This window comes from Mesoplodon bidens, assembly GCF_964165515.1.
Source record: "Mesoplodon bidens genome assembly, contig: HAP1_SCAFFOLD_96, whole genome shotgun sequence".
Taxonomy (NCBI): domain Eukaryota; kingdom Metazoa; phylum Chordata; class Mammalia; order Artiodactyla; family Ziphiidae; genus Mesoplodon; species Mesoplodon bidens.
The window spans coordinates 808,344-820,485 of NW_027671845.1; the positions used below are offsets into that span (position 1 = coordinate 808,344).

The 12,142-nt window shown below is 43.2% G+C and overlaps 1 protein-coding gene and 1 pseudogene across 3 annotated transcripts in view; both read left to right on the plus strand.

The window, feature by feature from the left end:
* LOC308610931 (uncharacterized protein) overlaps positions 1-10,968 on the plus strand; it is a 64,258-nt gene extending 53,290 nt beyond the window's left edge. The window contains exons 3-4 of one of the 2 annotated variants that reach the window (XR_014014700.1): positions 10,512-10,637; positions 10,900-10,968. Coding sequence is in view for 1 of the 2 variants with exons in the window: in XM_081259913.1 (XP_081116039.1) it covers positions 10,512-10,576 (65 nt within the window). In the remaining variant the exon portion in view is untranslated. Of the gene's footprint in view, positions 1-10,511; positions 10,877-10,899 lie in introns of those variants that run through there. The other variant, XM_081259913.1, reaches the window with a different exon arrangement.
* The window catches only part of LOC308610914 (centrosomal protein of 78 kDa-like), a 558,473-nt pseudogene that overhangs the window by 76,541 nt on the left and 469,790 nt on the right, over positions 1-12,142 (plus strand). The window lies entirely within an intron of this gene.

The window sequence follows — 12,142 nt, forward strand, 5'->3', positions numbered from 1 at the left end:
ACCTTGATTGTGTTAATTGTCTCATGGGTTTATGCATATGTCCAAACTCATCAAATAGTATACATTAAGCATGTGCCATTTTTTGTGCATCAGTTATACCTCCATAAAGCTGTTTAAAAATGTTTATCTATATTTGATATCTTCATTTTATGACTTCCTTCTCATGCTTCAACCCACTCCCAATAGAATCCATCTTTTATTACTCCAATAAAAAGGTACTTCATAAACTATTTCCAAATCCATGGATGCGATGTGAAAATTTTATCTCCTAGTTACTTGACCTGTAAGTAGGATTTGCTTCTGTCTTTGAGACTTGATTTTCCTTGACCCAAAAACTCCTCTGGTTTTCTTCTCATCTCTGCGGCAGTTCATTCTCTATCTTCTTTGCAGGTACGTACCCTTCTCCTCAGACATTAAATGTTGAAATTCTTCAAAATTCAGTTTTAGGCCATTATGTCCTCTCACTCTGGAACTCATAATATGATTTCACAGAAACACACAGCTTCAGTTACCAACTCCATCAAGTTTGGACATTTGTGTACCTGAGACCTCTAATCTGAATTCTGTAAATCCAGTTGCCTAATTAACATCTAAATCTGTTCATTTAAAATATACATAAAGCTAAATACTCATGGTCTCCCTAAACTGCCGAATCTCTCCTCCTTCATTTTCATTTGTCTTAGTGTGTAGTGACACCATTCGCCCAGTTGTATAAACCAGGCACCTAACAATAATCCTTGAGTTCAACCTCTCGCATCAGCCACTATATCCTATCCATTATCAATCTTATCCATTTTACCTCCTAGATACTTCCTTAATCTATCTAATGTCCTCTATCTACTCATCGTTGTAAGTGGTAAATTAATGCATGAATATATATTTCCCTGATTGCTTTGCTTGGTACCTATAGTTTTTATGGCAGAAAAATTTATATTAAAAAAAAATCCGTTCATCTTCCGTGTATCTTCCCTTCTGTTCCTCCATCCTTCTGTCCCCATTTCAAGCAAGTATACAGGACTCCCTAGAAACCTCTTCCTCAGGAAATATGCCATTTCTAAGCCTCAAGGTGTGAAGGAGGAGATTACAAGGCAGTTGGAGGATTAAAAGCCAGTGAGTACAACAAGCACTGCCTGACACTACCTTGTTACTGGATAGAGCCTTGGAGCTGCACCAACTCATTAGAGGGATGTAGTTGAGAGAGATATAGGGAAGGCATGTAATAGGCATGAGGTATCTATCTCATCAAATATTTCAGCATCCCAAACATTATAGAGGAGCATTTATAAATGGGACATAAAGGTACAGGTGTCCCGGTCTCAGAAGACCAGAAGGACCTCCACAACACTTTCATGTTACAGGGTTTTTATACCACTTTGGTTGTATAAGGTACCTCTAATAATGGCTGAGTCTAAATTCTCTACTTGCTCAGTTATTTAAAGAATTAAATTCATTTAAATCAAGTAAAGAAACAGTAGGTTTATAGCAGCTCATAACTGCTTACTTTTAAAAAAAATTTATTTATTATTTTTGGCTCTGTGTTGGGTCTTCGTTGCTGCACGCGAGCTTTCTCTAGTTGCGGAGAGTGGGGGCTACTCTTTGTTGCAGTGTGCGGGCTTCTCATCACGGTGGCTTCTCGTTGCGGAGCATGGGCTCTAGGTGCGCGGGCTTCAGTAGTTGTGGCGCATGGGCTCTAGAGCGCAGGCTCAATAGTTGTGGCACACGGACTCTAGAGCGCAGGCTCAGTAGTTGCAGCACATGGGCTTAGTTGCTCCGCGGCATGTGGGATCTTCGGGAACCAGGGCTGGAACCCGTGTCCCCTGCATTGGCAGGTGGATTCTTAACCACTGCGCCACCAGGGAAGCCCCTTAACTGCTTACTTTATGTAGAAAAGCTGTCACCAATATATGGCAAGAAGTTTGCTTGTATAATTTACACTAACTGGTATAATACACCTTTTACAAGAAAACTGAACAAGAATGAACTAGGGAGCAAAACATTTTTATCCTTTGAGCCATTCTGTTTTTAAGGGTTCTTGTAAGCTCTGATGTTTTATCTCTGAGAGAAAGAAAAAAAATTTTTTTAATTGGAAATTTAGAGATTTTTTTTTAAAACTTAAAATGGAAGATCTTGGTAGTAATTGAGTGTATAGTATTGTGTCATATGTTTTATCATTCATTTTATAGAACTAATTGCCCATGTGTTCCTATAATAGGGGAGGAAAAAATAACGGTTTTAGTCCCAGTATAGATATTGCGTGATAAAAGGAGAATGATGACCATCTCCATTTCCAAAGGGAGAACAGGAATTCAAAACATGCTATGCCATAAATCGTTTAATTCAGCATTTTAAAATATTTTGAGCATTTTGAACTCAATGTTTTGTAACTTCTAAAAAAGTATAATGTATATACATAATTTCCACACATTTAAAATGACTTGTTAAATTGTTAAGACCTGACTTCTTTCTCAAAATTAAGGTATGCTAGTCGGACCTGAGAATAGCCTCCAGAGGGCGACCAAGTTTCATCCCTGCAAACAACTGCATCAAAATTTAACATTGCTTCCAACAAAGCAAGGACTTTCTAAAGTTAAAATTTGAAAAGCCAGTGATAATAGTTAATCCTTGAAAAAATACCATGACCCAAAGTCTGAATAGCTCTGCAAATATTGGTTGTTTCAGAAGGAGACCACCTCTAATTTGATGGTTTAGTAGAGCAAGGGCCTTTGAATCTAGACAAATCTCACAAAGCTACTAGATCAGCAAAACTTGTCATCAGTTCACGCATGCTCTGATTTTCCTGCTCACTGAAGTCTACCTCTTCTAAGCACCTTGTATTAGCAGGGTTTGGCTCTTGCATTTCCACAGACGTAAGGCCTTAAATTCAAGGGTCAGCTCTACAAATGGTTGATATATTACTTTGTAAATAGAGTTTCATCTATGGAATGGGATAAATATCTTCCTTATGTCTCATTGTTTTGTGAGTATTAAATTAGATAAATATATGAAAACACTTGACACAATGACTGGTAGGTAAGCTTACTTTCTGCCCATTTCTTTTGCCCTCCCTTTTTTTCTCCTTAAATTGAGAAAGATAGGATCTTATTATGTCATTCACTTCAATGTTTTAGTGCTATATCACTCTTCCATTACTTTTCCCCAAAGTATATTTTTTAAAATCTCACAGAAATAAAGTAGTGATTAGTTTAAATAATTGATATTTCTCAATCCCTAGACAGAAGTATATCTAATAAAAGTAGGTTTGTTAATCCTTGACTGATAATGACAAGAAAATAAAGAAGTATTTCTAATTGGGCAATCCATCCAATTGGCTCTCACCATGTACCAATGGATTATTTTTTTCTACTTATTTCATCTTTATTAAAGCTACAACACAGAGAACATTAGTTGAGTTTACTTTGTAACTGCCCTTTCTCATTATTCCTGACCTGTATCTAACTAGCAGACAGTTACCTTTGATTCTTTTGAGAAAGTTCCTAAAGCATTGCTTTTCTTTATAAAATAACCTTCCTGAAGATAATGCTAATTTTAACTACTGATCAAGATGGCCTTAATGTGTCCCTCAGTTTGGCTAAACTTCAGACAGGATTTTTCTTTACCATAGGCCCCTAACCTCCCTTTTCTGAAAACATTTACTTTAAGAAGCTTGAAATTATAAATTCTTTCTCTGCCCCTTTGAGATGTAAATTTTCTCCTAGTCACTTGATAATTTTCCAACCCAGAAATGTCTTTCTCAAGGACCTGGGAGTCAGCTCTTTGAAATATAACCTTCAAGAAAGGTATTGCCCCTAGTTCCCAGTCTCTGTGGGGAGTATAGGAGCCTAACTTTGATAAGAGCCAAAGCAAACAGAGATGGTCTAATTATATTGACCAACCTCTTCCCCAGCATCCTCTACTATTTTTCCTACAGCTCATCCTGGCATCTAAAAACTTCCATGCCTTTTGTTTCAGCAGAACGGAGTTCAGTCTCTCTCCCCTATTACAGAATCATCTTGAGTAAAGTACTCCTTGCCTGTTTAACCATCCGGTGCAATTTTTCTTTGACATCACTCCATCGCATACTCCAAACTGCCTACCACTTTCAGATTAATCTTATAAAACTTTGTGTATGTGCTGCTGAAGTGAGCACAATCTTTATAGAACTTTGAATCACTCCCTATTTCCTGTGGCATGAAGCCCACCATTCAAACTTCTCCACAGTCTTATACCTTCCAAACTCATTAGTGTTATCTCCCAATTCCTGAATTCTCTCCTCCAATAATATTAGTACATTTTCTTCCTAAACGTGGCTAACATTTCCCCATTTTGAGATTTCATGTGTCTTCTAATTTTTTTAATATTTGGAAATTTTATTAGACTGTATTTGCCCATAACAAATAAAATAGAAATTGTTTCAAGTCTTTGCAAATAAATTTAATACAGGGTATTAAGAACACCAGTGATGAAACTTCTGAGAAGTAAAGAAGGGCCACCTAGATAATGGAGTGATTAGTAGGAATAGGAATTTACTTGTACCCCTATGCTGGAAAGGCAAAGTTAAGGAGAGGGTTGTAAAGGCGTCCAGGGCCAGGTTAAATGATCATCAATGTCAGACCATACCAGTTCTGTCTCATTGGAGTTGGAGCCGTGGAAGTTACACAGTTGCTGCTGGAGAATCTTCACAAAGTAGAGGAAGAAAGGGAGAAATCTCATAGCTTATCCCTAAACTCCCATATACCATCAGTTGCTTCTCTTTGGCTGCGCCTGATCAGAAGTAAGCTGCCTGTATGAGTCTGCTATCATGTGATAGAAAACAGATTCAAGAAGGAACAATGACTAAATTCAAGAAAAAGCAGTCCCAAACTAGTATTTTTGCTTGAATGTTGTGCAACAGTCTGTTTTCTTTATTTTTTCTAACTTTATTGAGATGTAATTGACATATAGCATTGTGTAAGTTTAAGGTGTACAACCTGTTGGTATGTTACATGTTGTGAAATGATTACCACAGCGGAGCTAGTTAACACACCTCCGTTACCTCGCATAAATACTATTTTTTTTGGTGAGAACATTTAAGATCTCTCTTAGCAACTTTCAAGTATATAATACAGTTCTGTTAACTGCAATCACCATGCTGTAGATTAGATTCCCAGAAATTCATGTGCTAACTGGATATTTTACCCTTTGGTCAACATCTCCCCATTTCCCCCAACCCCAACCCCTAGCAACAACCATTCTATTGTCTGTTTCTCTGCGTTTGGCTGTTTTAGAGTCTACAATTTAGTTACATCATACAGTATTTATTTTTCTCTCTCTGACTTATTTCACTCATCATAATGCCCCAAGGATCCATAAATGTTGTTACAAGTGGCAGGATTTTCTTCTTTTTCATGGCTGAATAATATTCCATCTATGTACCTACCACATCTTCTATATCCATTTATCCATGTATGGACACTTTGGTTGTTTCCATCTCTCGGCAATTGTGAATAATGCTGCAATGAACGTGCGAGTGCAGATATCTCTTTGAAATAGTGATTTCATTTTCTTTGGACATATATATACCCAAAGCAGGATTGCTAATGTATGGTAGTTTTCTTTTTAATTTTTTGAGGAGACTCCATATTGTTTACCATAGCGGCTGTACCAATTTACATTCCCACCAACAGTGCACAAGGGTTTCCTTTTCTGCATCCTTGTCAACATTTGTTACCTCTTAGTCTCTTTGAGGTGATATCTCGTTGTAGTTTTGATTTGCATTTCCCTGGTGGTTAGTGATGTAGAGCATCTTTTCATGAACCTGTTGGTGATCTGGATGTCTTCATTGGAAAATTTTTTATTCAGTTCTTCTGCCCAAGTTTTAATTGAATTGTTTGAAAATCTATATCTATCTATATCTATATATAGATATAGATATAGATATAGCCATTGTATGAGTTCCTTATATATTTTGGATATTAACACCTTATCACGTACATGATTTGCAAATATTTTCTCCCATTCTGTAGCTTGCCCTTTCATTTTGTTGATTGTTTATTTTTCTGTGTAGAAGCTTTTTAGGTTGATGTTATATAACAAGTTGTATAACAAGTTGTATTTCTCTTGGTGATTTTAAGATTCCCTTGTTATCTTTAACGTTGACATTTTAATTTTAATATTTCTTGGTATGGATCTCTTTAGGTTGATCTGCTTTGGAGCTCTCTGGGCTTCCTGTATCTGGATGTCTGTTTCCTTCCCCAGGTTAGGAAAAGTTTTCAGATATTATTTCTACAAATGTTTTCTGCCCCCTTTTCTCTTCTCCTTCTGGAGTTCCTATAAGGTGAATTTTATTCCATTTGATGTGCCATAAATCCCTTAAGCTATATTCATTATTTTCATTCTTTTTTCTTCCTTATTCTCTGATTGGATGAGTTCCTCTGACCTGTCTTTGAGTTCACCTATTCTTTCTTGTGCTTCATCTACTGTATTTCTAAGTTCAGTTATTGCATTCTCCAGTTCCGTGACTTCTATTTGGAACTTTCTTATATCTTCTATTTCTTCATTGAAGTTCTCACTGTTTTCATCCATTTTCCTTCTGAGTTCAGTGAGCATTTTTATGACCATAACTTTGAACTCTTTATCAAGTAAATTGCTTATGTTCATTTCATTAAGATTTTTTTCCTGAGGTTTTATTTTGTTCTTTTTTTGGAGTATAGTCCTCCCTTTCTTCATTTTGCTTGACTCTCTGTGTTGGTTTCTATGCATTAAGTGAAATAGCCACATCTCCCAGTCTTGAAGAGCTGTGTGACAGATGAACCTTGTCATTTAACCCCGTCTACTCTTGGTTGCCTCTCAAACCTTTGTGATTGTCTAAGCAGTTTATTTTTAATAGACCTGGCACACCATCCCAGCAGTTGAGGGTGTGCCAAGACAAATGAGCAACCCAAAGTGGAGGATCTCAGGCAGCACCTAGATTCAGGTTGATAGGAAGCCAGAAAACTTGGTAACAGCTTTTAAAGAATGCAAATGTATTTAGTCTTGTGAGATTGCAAGTGGAAGCCCTGCTGCGCCCCAGAAGCAAGCAATCTGAAGGTGTTCCCTGGGGAGCAGTCACAAGAAAACAGTGCTTCAGATAAGTGTACAAGCTCCATTCTGGGAGATACCAGTGAACTGTAGTAAGGCAGAGTGAGGGTGGAGAGATGGCACCCCCAGCCTACCTTCCCCGAGAGCACATCCATAGCCTCTAGATGTGTGCTGAACCTGAAGCCTGCTCTTAAGTCTTGTCCCTACTAGCAAATAGGCCTTTTTCATGTAAAGGCTGGGGCTGTGTCTCAGTCTGATGTGTAGTGGTACATCCTGGGGGTGGTATCCTGCCAAGAACTGTCTCTCCAATTGTTACAGTCCCATGGGACCCAGAAAAGAAATCCCTCCTGGCCTCCAGAGCCAGGTGATCAAGGAGCATCCCCTGAGTGGAGGCCACAAAAATGGGATCTCCTGTCTTGGAGATTCTGGCTCTCTGGAGCACATCAGAAGGAAAGTGTGAAGATGATGCTTACTGGCTGAGTGAGGCGGTGGGAAGAGTGCAAAGATGACACCATTTGAATAAAGGGAAAGAGGGAAAAGAAAAAAAGAAAAGAAGAAAAAAAAATATATATATATATAGCAAGACAGAGGAAGAGCAGGGAAGAAGGAGCCAGCTGGCTGGAGCACAAAGGTGTCACCTGCAGGAAAGGAAAAAGGGGAAAAAAGATGGCACCTTTCAGTTTTATCAAGGCAGAGAGAGAGCAGGAAGATGGCACCCGCCAGCCTCTGTCCCTGGGGAGTATTCCAGCAGGCCCCTGTTCCTCAGATTAATGCTTTAAAATTGGGAAGTGAGTCCCTTTCACAAAAAGTCAGAGTGCTTTTCAAAGGGCTGCTTCTACACTTGGCCCTGGGACAGGTGAGTCTGTGCACAGGCCCTTTAAGAGCTGTTCCTCAGTTCACCACAGCCCTGTGGGTCTCATGGGATGTGGCTTGTTGGTCTTCAAAGTCAGATGTTTTGAGGGTGTATCTCTCAGGTGCCAGCCTTAAAATTTGGAGTGCCCAATGTGGGGTCCATACCCTTCACCTCTCAGGAAGAAGCTCCAGGTTTTGAGTTCCTTCCTAATTGTGTGTCTCCACACCAAGGATGGGGTTTATGGCAAAATTGTGTCTCAGCCTTTCCGACCTGTTTTGATGTGGTTTCCCTCTGGTTTTCCTGATGTGAAGGGGTTGCTCCACCATCTTTTAGTTTTCTTCAGAGGAAATTTTTCCATATGTAGCTGTAGCTTTGGTGTGTTTGTGGGAGGAGGTGGGTTCGGGATCTTCCTATGTTGCCATCTTGAACTGGAACCTATTTAATATGATTTAAATTTTGGTTTTCAGTCGTTCAGTTTGTTACTAGTATATGGAAATCTGATCAATGTTGTGTATTAATGTGTATGTATTGATTTTATATTCTGAGATCCTGCTAAAGCAAGCTATTATAATTTATTATGAGTCTACTTATACATTCCTTGGAATTTTCTATGTAGACAATTATGTCATCTGTAAAGAATGACAGTTATATTTCTTCTTTTCTAATATGTATGCCTCTTTTTTCCTTTTCTTGCTATACTACACTAACTAGAATCTAAAGTACTATGTTGAAAACTAAGATAAGAGTGGACATTCTAACCTTGTTTTCGAACTCGGAAAAGCATTCATTCTTTCACCATTTCATGTGATGTTAGAAGTAGGTTTTTTGATGTTCTTTATTAGGTTGAGGTAGTGACCTTCTAATCCTAGTTGTCTGAGCATTTTTAATATGAATGGGCGTTGAATCTCGTTAAGTGCCTGTTCTGTATTAATTGGTGTAACAGTACGTGTTTCGTCTTTAGACTCAATCTGGTAGATTACATTGATGATTTTTTACCATTGAACAAGGCTTGCATCCCTGGAATAAATTCCACTTGGTCATAGTCTGTTATTCATGTGGATTCTGATGGTAGGTATTCTTGTGGATTTCTTCTAGTAGGGTAAATTCTGGTTCCCCCAAAACGTCCGTGTTTAACCCCTCCTATGACAATATGTGAACGTTACCTTGTATGGAAAAATGGACTTTGCAGCTGTGACTAAGTAAAAAATCTTGAGATGAAGAGATTATCCTAAATTTTCTGGGTGGGCTATATATAAACACAAAGAGCTGTATAGGAGGGACACAGGAAGAGTCAGAGTTGGAGAGACCATGTGATGAGGGAAGCAGAGATTAAAGTGATGCACTTTGAAGATGGAAGAAGGGACTAATTCCAAGGAATGCAGGCAGCCTCTAGAAGACAGAAAGGGAGAGGAAACAGATTCTCCTGTAGGGCTTCAAAAGGAACAAGCCCTGAGACACCTTGCCTAATATCAGACTACTAAGCTGCAAAAACTTTCTTTCACAAAGGGTCAAGGAGGGCTGGGAGCACATATGTGCTGCCCACCTGGACAGAGGGGGACCTGTGAGGCTGACCTACAGATTCTGTGGAGGTGGAGAGACATGAGCCCCTTTCTTCTCCAAGCTCTTTGCAGGGTCCAGCAGAGAGTCATGCCACCTGTGGAAGCCTGCGGCCCCAGTTTTGCATGCTGGTGGTGTAGGGGTCATGTTCAGGGAATCTCTGTTGTCCTAACACCTGCCTGGGTCCTGGGGAAGGAATCAGAAGTCAGAAGCAGGAGAAGAGCCTTTGGCCAGCAGGGAAGGGGGGGTGAGGCCCAGGGCAGGTCCATAAAAGATCAGAGCATCTCAGTGCTTTAGGAGGAAGGGGCTTCAGAGGTGGGCCAGCACAGGCTGTGACAGAGGCTAAGCGGACTGGGAGGGGAGGCACTTCTGGGAGACAGCGGGGGTCTACTCCCTGCCCCTCATTGTTTGCTCGTCTCACTCTAATGAGGGGGTCATTTCCCCTGCTCTGATGATTCGAAGCCTCTGCCGACACCCACAGGACGGTGACTGAGGCCTCCACACTCCTCAGCATGGATCCCAGCTCCCACTCAGATCTGGGGCCACAGACACCTCTCCCACCCCCTGCCGCCCCTGTGAGCAAGCTGTTCTTGTGAAACGTGGTCATAGTTTGTTAGGAGGACCTGTTTCCTATGGGGATACAAACCAGTGTTGATACCAGTACACACACACGTCCAGCCATGGGTGCAAAGGGAAGGGACAGTAGCTCTGGGGTGTCTCTGCAGACCCGGAGGCCCCGGACGCCAGTCCCCACGGCCACAGCCACATGGGTCCTCCTCCCTCAGTTGAACGAGATGCTGCTGCACAGAGATCCCACAAGTTCCACAAAGGGGCCCGACTGTCCTTTCCCTTATACACACCTTTAACGGGTGCCCCATGAATCTCCCCACACCCATTCCCCTTGTTGCATCCTCATTGGGATGAAGAGGTAGCTGCCTCCACCACTCTCCACATTGCAATAATCCCAGTGGAACTAGAGGATGCTCCCGCTACGATGAGGCAGACAGTCCCGTCCCCATGGCCAAGACTTTTCGTCTCTGGTCAGGCCACCCACAGAGGAAACCCTGGATGAGCGGAGGGTCATCCCAGCGCCGTCGTCTGGCCACATGAGGAAAGCAGAGAGAAGCTCCATAATGACAAGGGCCGTCTCCAGGCTCCATCCTAGAAACTGGTGAGTGTCCAGAGGGCTGAAAGGCACAAGAGCAGCTCTGCCTCCCCAGAAGGTTCAGGGATGCAGAAGACGGTACAGATGCCCCAGAAGGGCCCTAGCCAAGCAGGCGTTAGAGAAGGGGCTGATGAGGGGGTCCCTGGGGAAAGTGAGAGCTGTGCGTTCCCAGGGGCAGCCTGAGGAGTCCTTGTCTATGTGGAGGAAAGGTGTGGCCACCTGTAGACCCAGAGCTCCTGTGACCTCCCTCATCCTTCCTTCCTCTCAGGATCGCTCTCTGTGGAGCAGCTCAACACCAACAAGATGACAGTGGCCTGAGAGCATTTCCCACGAAAACGATCTTGGTTCACAATTTACATACATCACTCCAAAGGTCCTCCTCCCACACCCACCTCCCCCACCTCCCTAACCCCCCCACAATCCCGCTCCCCCTCCCCACCCTGGTGGTCCTGCCCCGCTCCCTTCCCCCCACATCATCCAGGATCAGCACTGGGAGGAGGAGGAGGAGCCCCTAGGCTCCCCAGGGGGCTGCCCTGGGGCCTCGCCCTGGAGGGCCGGCCCAGCTGAACCCTACTGGCTGCAGTGCTTCTTCCTCCTCTTCCCACGCTTCTTTGTGTCAAACGGGTCACGCTTTCTCTTTCTCAGCTGTGAGGGGCGAGCCAGCCCCAGAGCCAAGGCTGGCCTCCCAGAGACGCCGAGGCCAGCCCCGGGGATGGGCAGCTTCTCAGCAGCGGTTGGGCGTCCACACAGAGCCCGCTTCCTCGACTTGGGAGCGGCTGGTGGAGCTGGGCTGAGGCCTCTTCTCTGAGAGGAGGGGGACTGGGGAGCACTCTGGGCCCCCCAACCTCCAGAGGAAGCCAGGGCTGAGACATGCGCAGGACTGAGGGACATCCCGAAAGGCACCAGTATATGCTGAGAGTCTATGATGAAGACGCTTTGGAGCACCTCCTCGTTCTCACTGGACCCGTCCCTGGGCACTCGGGCCTCCCGAAGAGGAGAGGCCTTTCTGAGAACAGACGCATCCCTGGATCTCAGTAGAGGGCCGGTGCGCCTTTGACCCTGGGGAGGGGAGAGCCGTACGGGCCGGAATATAGAGAACTCCTGACGTCCTCCAGAGGGAACAAAGACTTTGGGCCTGCACAGGGCAGTGTCTGTTTGCATGAGCCTATGAAGAGCCTGAGAATCAATCTCTGGTGGGCAGGCTTCATCACTGACCCCTAGATGGGGGTCTTGGTCGTGCCTCTGGGCACCTTGGCTGGCGTCGGACTCAGAAGGACTTGAGGCCATTCCGGGTGCACTGTGACTCGGGGCTGCCCGCACACCGTCGTCCTCTTTCAAGGCCAGGAGTCGTTTCTGCACCAGCTGGTAGGAGGGAGGAGGACAGTGACGGCTCCACACACACGTGTGAGAGGAGGAGCACTGGGCAGTGGGACAATGGCCCTGTGGGGGAGGAGGGGACGGGCGACCCCAGGACTCGAATCCAAATACAGACACTGTGGCAGTCCTGCCAT